Source organism: Plectropomus leopardus, chromosome 10 (assembly GCF_026936395.1).
Source record: "Plectropomus leopardus strain MGB_pleo_1.0 chromosome 10, ASM2693639v1, whole genome shotgun sequence".
Taxonomy (NCBI): Eukaryota; Metazoa; Chordata; class Actinopteri; order Perciformes; family Serranidae; genus Plectropomus; species Plectropomus leopardus.
In genome coordinates, this window is record NC_142185.1 from 15,286,619 (window position 1) to 15,301,152 (window position 14,534).

General features: G+C 37.4%; 1 protein-coding gene across 4 annotated transcripts in view; it reads left to right on the forward strand.

Moving 5' to 3' along the window:
- Nucleotides 1-14,534, forward strand: part of cps1 (carbamoyl-phosphate synthase 1, mitochondrial) — a 75,733-nt gene that overhangs the window by 30,573 nt on the left and 30,626 nt on the right. For all 4 annotated transcript variants that reach the window (XR_015777620.1, XM_088083124.1, XM_088083122.1 and 1 more), the window contains 6 exons: nt 1,779-1,897; nt 8,918-9,059; nt 10,236-10,301; nt 10,551-10,614; nt 10,690-10,871; nt 13,905-14,099. Coding sequence is in view for 3 of the 4 variants with exons in the window: in XM_088083124.1 (XP_087939250.1) it covers nt 1,779-1,897; nt 8,918-9,059; nt 10,236-10,301; nt 10,551-10,614; nt 10,690-10,871; nt 13,905-14,099 (768 nt within the window). In the remaining variant the exon portion in view is untranslated. The remainder of the gene's footprint in view (nt 1-1,778; nt 1,898-8,917; nt 9,060-10,235; nt 10,302-10,550; nt 10,615-10,689; nt 10,872-13,904; nt 14,100-14,534) is intronic.

A 14,534-nucleotide genomic window follows, 5' to 3' on the forward strand; every position in this document is an offset into this window, starting at 1 on the left:
CAAAGACTGAATAATACAGATGGGCTACATGACAGATCCCCAAAAGTGAAGTCCAAATATCTCAATTGTCACCTGGTGGTTGCCTGCATTAAAGGTCATAAACCTCACCCTCTCCGCATTAGCACATGGTACATGGACCGAATAAAAAACTCGAAGTATGGTTCAGATACATTTTTAGGGATGGTTTAGGGTCATTTTATGTAGGTCTTATCACCCTAAAGGATATTCAAGTTTTTGTTAAGTTTGGTTTCAATTTGTTTTTTGATGTCATTAAAAGGGGTTTGGCATCATGATTGACAGCTGTGTGTGTGCTCGCAATCAGTGGCATTGCTTGTGATCGGTTAGACATGTTTATGGGTGGGAACCCTGTACTGCAGAAATCTTTACCGTGTAGAATCTTGCTCCAAATGACGTCACCAGCGCAACATGGCAGTGGAAGCATCCAGGATATTTTGCCTTCAGTTTTGTAAAGCTAAATAGGTGGAGACGTGATGTACATGTTTATATACAGTATTTTGTCTGATCATTTCAGTGTGGCTAATAGATTATGGCTAAACTCAAAATCACAATTATTTCGTTCAATAGCGACATCACAACTATGTGAGTTAATTACTGGTTTACTTTGAAAGCATCATGAAATTATTGAACTTCTATGAAAAAGCTGGTCTTTTAAACAGTGGATTTTTTTCTGAACATTAAATTTAATTTAATCATTAAAAAAGGAGGTGGGGTTTATAACCCAAGACAAAACAAGCCCATCATTGCAAAGTGGCACAAGGCACAATAATCGTTTTATCTCAATTATCTTGTTTTCTTAGTCTTTGGAAGCCAAAATCGTAATGGAAAGTAGGTTTGGTTAATCGCCCAGCCGCGACATTTGAGACAATGTTTTATTGTTATGGTGGGGAAAGCCTAAAAATAAAGGCAGCCAAAGTGACAAGACACACCTACCCAACTAAACAGATCTTTATACATAAGCTATGAATAAACAGAAGGAAAATAATGATAATAATACAAATTTACATGTAGTAATGAGTACATGTAATTATTTGATATGTCATTGGTATTTTTTATCTTCAGGTTTTGCAGCTCAGGGACTATCAACACTCAAAAACACCGAAACATTGGCAAGATTCTTCAACATTTGGTGTTTTCCAGCATGTATTATATCTGTATGCATCTGGATTTTCCTCTGAAATCTCATTCAGCTCTAAAACTCTCCACTGAAAGTTACAGTAATAATCACTTGCAGCTTGATTGGAAGCTCCTTATTTACAGGGCAAGGTAGATTTCACTGCAGATTTTACACACTGCTGAGTAAAATGCTTTCACCCTAACCTGGAGTGATTCCTCTGGTCAGCCATCTCATATAAAAAGGATAAAATATATTTACAAGCTGTTGTCAGGGCAGAACCTCTGTCATATTATAGGTTAATGCCACAGACTGGCTTGATATCAGATTTTTCATAAAAGGCCAATATTGGCAAAGTAATATATTTTGCAATAGATTTTACTCAAAGATGACCTTGAAAAATTAATGGAAAAGAACATATTATTTACTGTGGCCGTTCTGAGTGAGCGTTCCCATCCAGTGACTATTCAGTTCACTGAAAGATTTGTAACATGATTTTAATCATGAGCAATTTATTAAAGAATCTGTTGAAACTTTGTGAAACCTATTGAATTTTCCCATCAGGGGCATGAGTGATGAACTTGATGAACTTGATGATAAATAATAAATGTAATGCCTGATTCCATTTCATGTCTTTACCTTTAAGGCCCTCCACAGTGGTATGAGTGTTGATCAGATCCACCAGCTGACGGCCATAGACAAGTGGTTCCTCCACAAACTCAACAGGATAACACAGCTGGAGCAGCACCTGGCAAACTACAAGAGGTATGTTTTTGTTGCTTTTATGTTTCTGTAATGTGCCAGTCGATTCATGTCTGTTGAACAGAAGAATCCAAGTGATAAAATTAATTTTTTAGCCTGTGGTTTAATTGTATTTATACACTTATGTGTGTTTGCATAGCACCTTCCTCTGTGTCCTTATGTGAGTGAATGCAGTGTGCAAGTAGCGCTGTGACATCCTCAACAACTAGAGTAAAAGTTTCACTTACTATATAGTATCAGTCTGACTTTCTTCTTTGATGGGTAAAAATATCTAGTCAAGTGGAGCTATCTCCTCCAAAATACAGTATATCCATTAGTTGCCGTCTATTGCACCGTAGGCAGATTGAGAAATTATTATAATTTTATGGAATATATTGCAATTCATTTCCTAGAGTTCCCAAACTGGCTCAGTCCCTGTCAGTCTCACTTCTTTCACATCTTTACCATATACATTTATCTTGTGGTTGTCCAGCCCATTTTTTTCTGCCTTAGACTTAGTTAGCTTGCATTAGGGCTAGCTAAAATGGCCTAAACAATACTGCAATATTTAGAGGCTGTATCGCAATATACAATATATTTCAATGTTTGTAAGATCTCTGCTAAATTACTGTATGTAAGTATAAAAATACTTTAAATAGTTCTGTAATAATAAAGTTAAATACAGCACTGTTATGAAAGTGTTCAAAACAAGTACTAATACAAGTTCAATAAAGTACTGATATAATAAGGTTTAATAAAATACTGTTATGATAAAGATGAATAAAGGGCTGTCATAATGAAGTTGACTAATGTACCGATACAATACATTTAAATAAAGTACAGATCAAATAAAGTTAAATAAATGCTATTATAATAAAGTAAAAAAAAAAAAAATACTGTTGTAATAAATATAAATTAGTACTGATATGAGTTAAATAAAATAGTTATTTTAAAGTCAAACAAAGTACTAATAAAGTCAAACAAAGCACCGTTATAAGGAAATAAGGTTCTTCTTGAGCTGGAAACGTTTTATGTTTTTGCTGTAAGCATAAAGCTTCCAGTCAACAGATAGCTGTAGTTAGCAGAATGTAAAACCATTACAGCAGCGCCGTTAAAGGAATTATTCACTGTGAGTGGGAAACAAACTAACAGCTCTTCAGTCCATATTTTATTAATCTATGCATCCTATGTGGAACAAACTGCGACACATCGATTATGATCATTGTCTCACCCACCTGTTGTTTGCAGGTTAGTGTTGGCCCTCTGCTATAGATGAATTTGTGAAAACTTGCAGATAAATTATCTTTTTATTTTGAATTTTTAAATTCATTTTATTATTCCGGATTTCAGAAAAAAACTTGTGTCCCACGGTGGTAAAATAGACAAAACACAAACATTTTTCGCACAGTATGATATGTCACAGCTGGATCCTGACTAACTAATGAAGCACACAACAATCCACTTAATGGGTATTTGTATTATTTGGAAGTTATGCCCTTTTTAATATCTAGCTCTTTTTAGAAACTACTGAATAATCTCTATTAGTAAAATGTTGGTCCTCAAAAATGAGATGGATCCCAGTCTCTTCACGTCCTTTCTTTCTCTCCTGTGGTTCGCCTCCTCTCGCTCTTTTTCTCTGCCCTCGGGCTCTTACCTGGACAGCCTCTGTGAATTTTCATGGCTCAGCCACAGGTTACCTGCTGCTCCCTTCCAACTCTGCTGTTTAATAATTAATGGCCGGCCGTCTGGTGGGCGCCCACTGCAACACGCTGACACATGGAAGGCAGTTGTAGTCTCCACTGCCTCTGGAGCAGGGGACACTGCGACGGGCACACAACAATAGGCTGCTGCCAGACTGATGGAGCGTAGAGCTGAGTACAGGTGGGCTTCAGGCTCCACTGCGCAGCAGACTCATTGTTTGTGTGCATAAGAGTGTTGGATCTTCCATTTCTGTACTTAGGAATGGAGAATATTCATTGATAGAGATTCAAAAAAATTCTTCAAAGTGAAGATGTTTTATTTTTTTTCATTTGCACAAGTCACATGCACTGTTAGGATTTCTTTGTAGAGTAAAGAGTAGGAGTCAATAGTTATCAGTTCTTTGAAATAAGATGTTTACACTGACAATGAATATATTCATTTCATCATCTCTGCCAGGCTAAGTCTCAGAGGATCATGCATTTGTATGTGTGTGTGAGTGAGTGAGTGTGTGTGTATCTGCCTGTCTGCAACTAAACTCAAACTACTGGACCTATCAGCCGAATATTTTGTGTGAACATTAATAATTATATGGTCAAAGATCTCCTTGTGGTTTGGGTGATTAATAATTAATGAAAAACGTGTTTTATTGACTATCTTATACCATCATTGACTGCTGACTCCTTACTCCTCTTAACTGACTGGTAGTAGCCAAAGTTTTTCCGGAAAAGCTTTTAGCTTAGCTAAAAACGACAACCCTTAGGGCTCATTTATACTTAACATTAGATACGGAGCCTTCTGTCCGTACTTATTTTTGACTGTATTTGTTCATACAAAATGGAGCAGTACCACTGGATATGGTGGAGGCAGTATAGCGTAGTTTAAACGAGATACTAGCGTTGGAAATAAAGAAGAAATTTAAGTAATGGTGTAATGGAACTTATTGGTAATAAGTGGTTAAAAGAATTCTCAGTCCACAAGTGAGGAGTATGTTTGTAGTGGCCTCCAAGATCACCACCGTCAAACACTGTCTCAGTTATAAGCTCTATTATAATGACCTCCTACTCTGTTGCCTCTTTTGTTGTTGCGTGAAAGTTTTGACTCTGCCTTCTCAGGCCTTTTTTTGGATGTATCTGTGCCAACATAAAAGACACATTGCAGTATGAGGCCAGTGTTGTTTTCGCCGTTTGTAACTGACGCATTTATTTGCTTACGTAAAGGGAGTATAAATTAGCTTTTACCGCTGTGGGACACATTTTGTCTTTCATCATGGCTCAAAAACTGACATTCATAGAAAAGTCTGAAAAAGAAATCTGCAGATTTCCATATCTGATATACGCAGTATTGTCCACTAAAGTTAGGCACATTGCAGGATGAGATGTTTTTATTATCTTTGCTGTAAGGCAGCTGGGAGGCATAACATCTTTGAGCTGAGCCACGTTCAGGCTGCTGCGGCTGCGACCTGTTTTTGTTTCATCTGCTTCAATGTCTTACCACACCGGGAGCATTTTAAAAGCAGAGCATTTTTCATGACTGGTTTTGTAGACTTGCAGATTTGATCAATTCTGAAATTTGTGCTTCTACCGTAAGTGAGGAAGCAGACTTCATAATTAAATAGTGTCTTAATTTGGCCTGTTTTAATTGTGTTTATTGTTCTTGTTTCCTTCTTTGTTGTGCTGTGGCCAACAGAAAAGGATAAATACCTTTAGAAGTCCAGTTTTGAATGACATGGATCAAATATTTGTGGCTGCGTTTTTGTAATAAAAAAATGCATTCACCGTAATAATTTTATTGTATCTATATTTGGGATGAGTAAAATGGGATCATAAAGATTTGATTTTTGTAATTGTTGGTGTCAGACTTTGTGTTGAAGTACAACATCATACATACATCTGTGTATGTGGACAGTGTCTTTGAAGGTTCACACTTAAATCATTAAAAAAGAGAGATTAGTTCTTGTCATTTTTAAGTTTTGCTAAAGTGTGCATGTCTTTGTAAACATATGTTAGATCTGGCAGCCCCTTTTCCTTACAAACACAGCACATGTTGTTTTAATGTGTTTTATCAGTTTGTGAGGGCATATGTCACAACATCATGGCCAGCAGGAGGAGGATTTCCCTCTCGCTTTCCACTGCTCTTCCAGAGGAGATGATATCACAGCGTGACAGTTTAGCTCTCAGATCAAATGTCTTTCCTTCCAATTATTCTGACTCAGCTGCACTTCTTTCTTTCCTTTCATTCTGTCTAAGGTTTGCTATTTCTCAACCCAGCCATATGCAGTGGGAGTTAAAACACACTTGACATTTCCAATATTGTAACGCTACAAGGTCATAAATAATTCACATAATGAGGAGGGCAGAACAAGTTGTGGTTTACAAGAAATAATAATTCCTTCATTTTGTCTCTACCTAGGGTTAAAACAACACTGTGACATTACAGGAAATATGCTTGTTGCTTTCTTATTGGGAATTAGATGAGAAATCAATATTGGTTTCATCATGCATTCATGTGCTTAGTTTAACTTGGCACAACGAACAGAAAGCAAAGGCAGACAGTTAGATGAGCCTTCCACCAACTCCACGCAGATATCATATGTACTTGAACTTGTAAGGAAAAATCAGTCTTGCAAATGCACCAGCATCTTACTCAACGTGTCCTGTCGTCACTGTGAAGTGGCTGGCTTTTTATCTTTCCCAACTCTGTGTAAAACCCAGCTGATTTTTGGATGCTTTGTGAGCATCCAAAAACAGATACAGCATTTAAACAAGATAATCTTGAAAGGTGTACTTTTTCACTCATGACAAAAACTAGCTATTTCATCTAGCCTCAAATAGTGCAAAGCTATGGGTTAACATTTCTAATACTTAATTTCTTTTTTCCCCCATTCATTTAAACATGTGAAACTAGAGCAAATTGGCTTGATTTCTTTCAAAAACATGGGAAGAAGGCAATGAGCAAGAAAAAATAACTGAAAAGTTAGCAAGAAATTAGAAAAAAAAAAAAAAAAAAAGTACAAGAAAATAGCCTTAAAAATGGCAGAAAAAAGGAAAGTCATAAAGTTTTCTGGACATTTTCCCCTAGCTTTAAAAGGAATATTAATTAATCCACTGGTTATTTTTTTCAATTTTGCAATTTGCCAAGTTGCTCATTGCCTTTATCCTATGTTTTAGAAAGAAATCAAATCAATTTGCTCTGGGTCAAAAGGTTTCACATGTCTTGTGAAAGGCATCTGAATGCAGTACAAGAAAAGTGATGTCGATCCAGGTTTCAGTCCTTTCAATTCAAAACTGCAAACAAACATACTTTCAAAAATGAAAGTTTATTATGAACTGACTCTCTTTTACCATTCAAGGTACAGTAGATTGTTGTTAAGTACAAAGTATTGTATGTTGATTATTAGCCAGTGAAAAGGTGAAATGGATGGAAGACTTAATTCTAATAGCTTCATATTTTATCTGAGTTTCTCTGTTAGATAATAAACTCAGAAAGAAATGAGCATAATTTAAAATGATTTCCTCTTCTACACTTCTTTCTTGCTGTCCTCTTGTGCTTACCTCATTTTGTCCCCTCATTTCTTGTAAACTACACTTCGAACTTTAGACAGAAGAGTAACCAACAAAATGTACTTTAACACCTCAGTTCCACAGAGCTCTGTGTATGTAAGTGAGTCAACCAGAAGTCCAGTTATTCCTTCATGATCTCTGATATGTTTGCAAAACTCTGTGTTTTTTTTTTTTCTTTTTCTTTCTGTCGTCCAGCACTTGCTTTGAGTACATTGAAAAAGCTGAACTTTTGCAGCAGATTTGATTGATGAATGTAGTACAGCTCTATTCTGGGGGTGTACTCCATTGTGTGAAAACAAGCTGTAGTGTAGTGATGCATGCAGGACCAGTAAAGAAATGGAAATGCAGCAAATTGTGGGAAGTAGGGAGCAAATTCATGTTTTTTAAAAATCGATCAGGTTCAAAAGCGCCTTTTAATAATTAACTTCGTTTCCGCCAACATTTTTCTGTTTAACCTCATGGCTAATACTAAAGTTTTATCGATTAAAGTGGGTTTTAACCTCAGCGTTTTGCTTGTCGATGTGTTATTGATCTCTCTGAGGTGGGCTGTTCCCTGCTGTCCACATCACTGGATAGGTGATCCAGTTGTGACCAACTTACTGGAATGACCCTCTTAGTTCAGTGAACTTGAAAACACACATATATGAGTGGCCACAGACAGAAAATATTCAATAATAAACTCACCTGTCCGTCTTTTCATGTACCTTTGCTTTTTCCTCACTAGCTCATTCATGTCAGGTATACTGTGCATTCAACTTTAAAACATAAGACATGATTGACAGACTCTGCAAAGCTCTGCATTGCAGGTGACATAGTGTGGTACCAGAATTAATAGGTTTATCTTTTCTCATAAAGGGAGATTTTGTCATGGCTCAAAATGACAAGAGTGTTGTTGTTCCAGTGCACATGGAGTGTTCTGATTTTGCCGCTGATCCTGATGCCTAAATTAAGCCTCTTTCATGCAAAGTTCAAGCTAAACTTTCAGACACTGCTAGTGATTTTCACTTTTCACACTCAAGAAAATTTCTTTCTTGCGCTTTTTCATACATGCCATGGCAATGCCGGATTAGAGAACCCCTGGGATGTGTCCTAAAACCCGTAAATCAGTCAGCATCTCAGCATTTTTAAGCCTGAAATAAGGTCTGTGGTTAACACAAGCTTGAAAGACTTTCATGTTTAAAACATAAAATACCCCAGTAAATACCCCCCTTGTGAGCTTAAAAGTTTTGCGTCTTAAAAAAGGCGGTTGCTAAAACAGCCCTAAATGAGACTACAGAACTTAATCAAGTCACGCTGCACCAAACACAGCTTTACAACTTCATAGCGGTGGTGGCGCAACCGTAGTGTAGTTTGTTTATAGCCAAAAATGAGACAAGAAATGTCTTTCTGGTGCCAGGTGACTGCTGACAGGCGGCTGCACGTCACTTAAAATATCGGGGTGCTCCCACATCCAGTATGAACCCACCGTAAATGGTTCTAGGTCTTGTGGCGGGAAATTGGCGAAAGACATTTCCCTGAACACTGATAGCTGCTCCCACTCAGAAATGAACCCGTGCAGGAAATGTTTCTGAACATTTCTGGGATAGATTGACTGCATTTGTGAAAAGGGACTTCAATCAAATTCAATACTATAGAAAATCTTCTTATTGAACCCCACCCAGAGTATTTATTCAATAATTTGAAAATCCATGCAATCAATTCCAACTTTGGGCAACGTATCTTATCTCAATGGTTTATTTAAACAGCAATATAATAACATCACCCACTGTCTTATTTTTTACAGAAGCACAGTACCCACGGAGCTGCTGCTGAAGGCCAAACAGGACGGCTTCTCAGACCGGCAGCTTGGTCAGATACTGGGCTCCAACGAGAGAGTGGCCAGAGAGCTGAGGCTCACTCACGGCATCAGACCATGGGTCAAACAGGTGAGCATCACGGAGTGCCTTCTTGGAGTTTTCCAGGATAGGTGATAGACTGAGATAACTGATTTTGCACTGACCAGTTTTCTTTGGCATCACATGTAAATGAGAGGAGTATGAAAATATGTAGGGGGCAGAGAGGTTAAAGCTATCATCACCTGTCTTTCCACCTTATACAGTACTGACATATTTTGTCTAGAGAGTAATTCCTTATTTGAAGGCATTGATGTGCACATTCACGCCTCACAAGAACTAGCTTAAAGTTAAGTTCACACCGATTAAAATGAAATACTTGTCGTTGAGAGTTCACAATTTGAATATGGAACTAAGTTCAGTCCCAAATGAATGAATGTATTCCCCTTATTAAAAAAAAAAAAAAAATCTTAAGATCATCACTCATCACCCCCCGACCCAGCAGGTATGATTTGTTTCAAAATGTAAAAAAAAAAGATTTACAGACAAATTTGGAATCATGGAAATTTTACTGTGTTCATACACAGCACTGTTTACAGGTCAAAAAATGGCAAACTTAGTCAAATATAAAAACAATCAATCAAACTGACATTCGGTAGAATGAACTCTATTTTTAGATCATTTACTTAAATGATAACATTGTCATAATTTTATCTCCTGGTTTTTATACACCGTTTATTGATTGACCAAAACTAATGCTTCAAAAAATTTTTTTAACAGTTTTTTGTCAACTGTTGTCAAAACACTTTCTTCTTGGTAAGAAGGACCAAAGTCATATCAGGCTGGCGACAGAGGCAATACTTTCCAGTATCATATATTCATTTAAGGTTTTGTTTTTTTTCTTGCATGTGTTTATGCTTTAAAAGTAATATAAAAGTAATGCACCAATGAAACAATATTTATTGCAGTTAATAGTCTTATATTTTAACATTTATTTAAGTGAATATACAGAAGAATTCATGGCCATGAGTATGAAAAGTATCAAAAGTAAATGCACCCTCAGGTAGAGCTGCATATTGTTAAACTATGGTATCAGTGCACAGACCATTAAATATGGCTGAGGTTTGTGTGTGGTAGTATTCATTGTAAAACTGTTAATTACTGTAATTGTATAAGGGTGTGGCTGAAATATTACCTTTGCTTTCGTCACATTTTGTCCGTGACATCAAGTTCTTTTTAACCTTTTTTTCCTCTGATCCTTCCTCTTAGATTGATACCTTGGCAGCAGAGTATCCGGCAATGACTAACTACCTGTACTGTACCTATCATGGTCAGGTATGTTGAAACAACATTATAGTATTGTCACACATACGAAGTTTCATTATAATTTATGGAGCCAATTCAATCACTGTCTAATAGAAAATACAAAAAGTATAACATTTAAAACATTTGTTAGAAAGAAAAAAAAACATTTTAAAGATTCTGTATGTAACTTTTTACATGTATTCATTTTTAATGCCAAAGGTAGAACAGGTTGTATAGTAACTTAAAACTGAGATTTTGTCAATTTATCCAATCCATCAGGAGCATGATCTGGACTTTAAAGACCAGGGAATTATGGTTCTTGGTTGTGGGCCCTACCACATTGGTGAGTTGTCTGTATGTTAAAGGGAATTTGTTTATGACCAAAATACTCAACTTTATTAATTGTTTGCTTCACCAGGGAGCAGTGTTGAGTTTGACTGGTGTGCAGTGTCCAGCATCAGAGCTCTGAGACAGATGGGCAAGAAGACGGTGGTGGTCAACCACAATCCAGAGACGGTCAGCACTGACTTTGACGAGTGTGACCGCCTTTACTTTGAGGAGTTGACCCTGGAACGCATCCTGGACATCACCCAACAGGAGGTTAGGACGCACATGCAAACATGTTGTTTCCTATTTGACAAAAGTTGAACAAAAAACATAAATGATCTCTTTATTCAGACAGAATTGTATATTGACAATTAAGATGATAAAATTCTTAAATATCTACTGAAAAACAAAGACACTACTAATATATGGCCGAAATCTTTTATCATGAAACATATCATATAGAAACAGTAGTGATCAGTTAAGAATATTTTTAAATATCCATACTGTACTTCTTCTCACTTCTAATTTTATTCTATATTTTTTTGGACTTCCTCTTAAACAAAAAAAACAACTGCCTCAAATTAGACAACAAAAGATTAAAACAAAAGACTCAGTACAGTAAAACTAAAATTCTTTTAGGTGGAGTTGAAATACTTAACAACGAAGCATCTGTAAAATTGCCTGGGTTGAGTACCACTTATCCCATGTCCCATTGTTTCATTTCCTCTTCAAAAATGTAAACTTTAAGGTTCCTTAGAACAATAATTTCAAGTGTCATCAGTTTCTGTAACTTTATTTTCTTCCTCCATGTCCGCCTGAATCACATTACCTGCAAGGCAGCTTAATTCTCGAGATGCCAAAGCCACCAAGAAAAGTGCTAAGCTTTGAAGCCAGTCTTACACAGTGGCTTAACAGAGGAGTTACAACCTTGGGGTTCGTCATGGGATGCTATAAGTCTTGTTGTGACTCATTTCACTATCTGGATTTCATCAATTTGGTCCGTTGACATTTTTAAAGTTAATTACATCGTTTTATCCCCGTTTAAGTTAGCATAGTGCTGAACTGGAAGTTAGTCACTTGGCCGGCGGGAGTCTCTAATCTGCTTGCTCTATGGGCCCAGCAATGGGGAAAATAGTCTTATTGCTCAGCCCACTGATATTATCTACACTGATTTACAGTATCCTGGTCTGAGTTGCTGGAGCTATCCCAGCATGCACAGGAGGAGCAGAGCACTCTGGACAGCTCACCAATCTATCAAAGGGTTGTATCAGTGTTAAAAACTACTTATATATTCATGAAGAGAATCTGGTTGAAACATTGCATTGTAGTCAATTAAAGAACTCCCTCAAGCAGAGTAGTATTGATCAGTTACACATTACAGTACATATATAATAATAGAAAATCAATCATGTGAACCTGGTCAGAGGTAGGAAATACCAGTGGAATTTAAACAAAAAACAATATTTGCCCAAACCTGGAAAATAATTCTGTCGGTCTAAGACCAACACATAGCAGGTACATAATTCCTCTAACTAAAGCTTTTAGATTTGTTTTGATGTGAGTGTACTGCAGGTATTTATTGAAAAAAGTAGAAATAAAACATCGGCAGTCTGACTATGATTTATTATCATGGAGTTTTTATTTCTTTCCAGAACCTCATGTTGATTGTTTTTTTTTTTTTTTTATAAATGAATGCATAAATAAACTCAGAAGCAGGTTGAACATGCAGCATTTTTGCCTTATCCTCCAGGATGGTCTTGGCTATTAAAAGCAGTCAAACAAAACACCTTTTTCTCTTTTGTCTTTGTTTAACAGAAACTGGGAAAACTCTGAATGAGACCTTATTGGGACATTTATTATGCAGCTTTATAGGCTCACCTAAGATTAAAGAGCTAAGATTTCTGTAGTTAAAGGTCTGTGGGTTTTTTAGGGTTTTCATGGTTTGTTGGCAACTTTGTAACACTCATGGTAATCGTGGCTGTGCTTGATGGATAGCTTTTTGGGTAAATTTTTTTTGGTTGTTCATTTTACATCATTGTGAGGCAATTAGGGTTGGGTATGGCAGCGGTTCCTATACGACTTGTACCTGCTGAACTAAATCACAGCACAGATTTTAATGCCTTATTTGGTGTCAGAAGTGTGTGGTTTTGAGAGAGAGAGAGGGAAAGTGTGTGATGTTGCGGCTGTCATGAGCAGAGCAGAAAGTAGCTGCACGTCTCCATTAGAAACAATAGAATAGAGGGTGCAAGAGATGTGGCCCCTTAAGAGTGAATATATTGTTCCAAGTTAAACTTTGCATTTGCAATGAAAAACAAGATGTTCTTTAACATTGTAAAAACCCAAATGATACTCAACCCTAATCACAATACACAACCCCCCCATATAAAGTATAATTTCAGTTTAATTGTGGTGATTTTCATTTGAGTTATATCAAACTTGATTTCAGTTTGCTGATAGTGTATATTTAACCTAATTTTATGACCAGATCATGTATTTAATGATGTATCATTGTCACCTTATTGCCCAGTGCTGCTCGATGGTGTGCATGGAGCCCAGCTGACCCTTTATTGCAAAGCATGCTCAAGGGCATGAATATCGGCAACTTACCTGATATTTTCCGTGTATATGTTTGTTGATATCTGTGTTTACATTGTGTTGTGTGTTTGCGCTCTAATGTCCATTGACTTTCCCTTGCAGAGGAATAGTAATCCAGTTAAAGTCGCGATGGGATCAGAGTGTGATTAAGTGTTTGTTTGTTCAGGGTGATAGCATTACCATCAATCCCTCTCTCACGGCTACAGTCCCCTCTTGTTTTCTGTGTATGTGTGTATATGTGTGTGATAAATACGGCATTAGAGCATGGAGATAAACCCTGGACAGGAGCAGGAGAGCAGGACCATGAATAATGAAGAGATACAACCTGGCATTGCCATGGAAACAGCATCCTCCCTGGATCACCCAGACAGGAAAAAGGGCTGCACGCTGTTATTAAAAGGAGCACACACACTTGTTCACACACACTGTCCCTAGTGATAACTAAACTCATGGCACGACCAAGATCAACTGTTTTTGTTTGTCTCATATTTTCACGGTGTGATCAGTGGCCAAAATAATTGGATGCGGCCACATGTTTCAGACTGTTAATCTTGGCTGATAGGCCTGTGGCGGGAGGTCCAAGACTTGACAGAGTGTTTCCCCTTCCCCAGTCCTTTTCTTTGCCTTCCACTTCTTATTCTTTTCTTCTACCTGCTGCTCTATCCTCTTTTTATCTCACACATTCATCTTTTATTGTCCTCTCCTCTCCAGGGTTGCTCTGGCAGCATTGTGTCTGTCGGAGGCCAGATTCCAAACAACCTGGCTGTCCCATTGCACCACAATGGAGTGAAGATTCTTGGGACGAGCCCCCTGCAGATCGACCGGGCGGAAGAACGCTCCGTCTTCTCCAGCATATTAGATGACCTCGGGGTGGCCCAAGCCCCATGGAGGGCCCTCAGCTCCCTGGTGAGAAGAAACAAATAAATAATGGATCTTAGTGTTAATAATACAGTGTAGAATGATATTTTTGTGACATTTGCTGTACACTTAGAAAATCTTTTCAAATTGTTTGTGTACATGCTATGCAAGTGTTGTGGAGTAGGACTTCAGCACTAAGGAGCAGTTTTTGTGACCTCTGTCTGTCATAGTGTTATTCTTGCTTTAACGTAATACTTTGTTAAGCTATTCAGTCGTTATGTCCACTTGTGTGCTTTTGCAGGCTTTAATTGGGTAATTTCCCTAAGTAACAGTATCATGCTTGATTTATGCTTGATGCATCCATGAGAGTCATTAGCATCTGTACAGCCAAAAGTGATGTCACACCATCAGATATGCCTCTTTGCTGGTGTCCTGTGTGGCCCAAGCCTCCAGGAAGTGCGCCAGGTGTTGATGCAAGTTTTA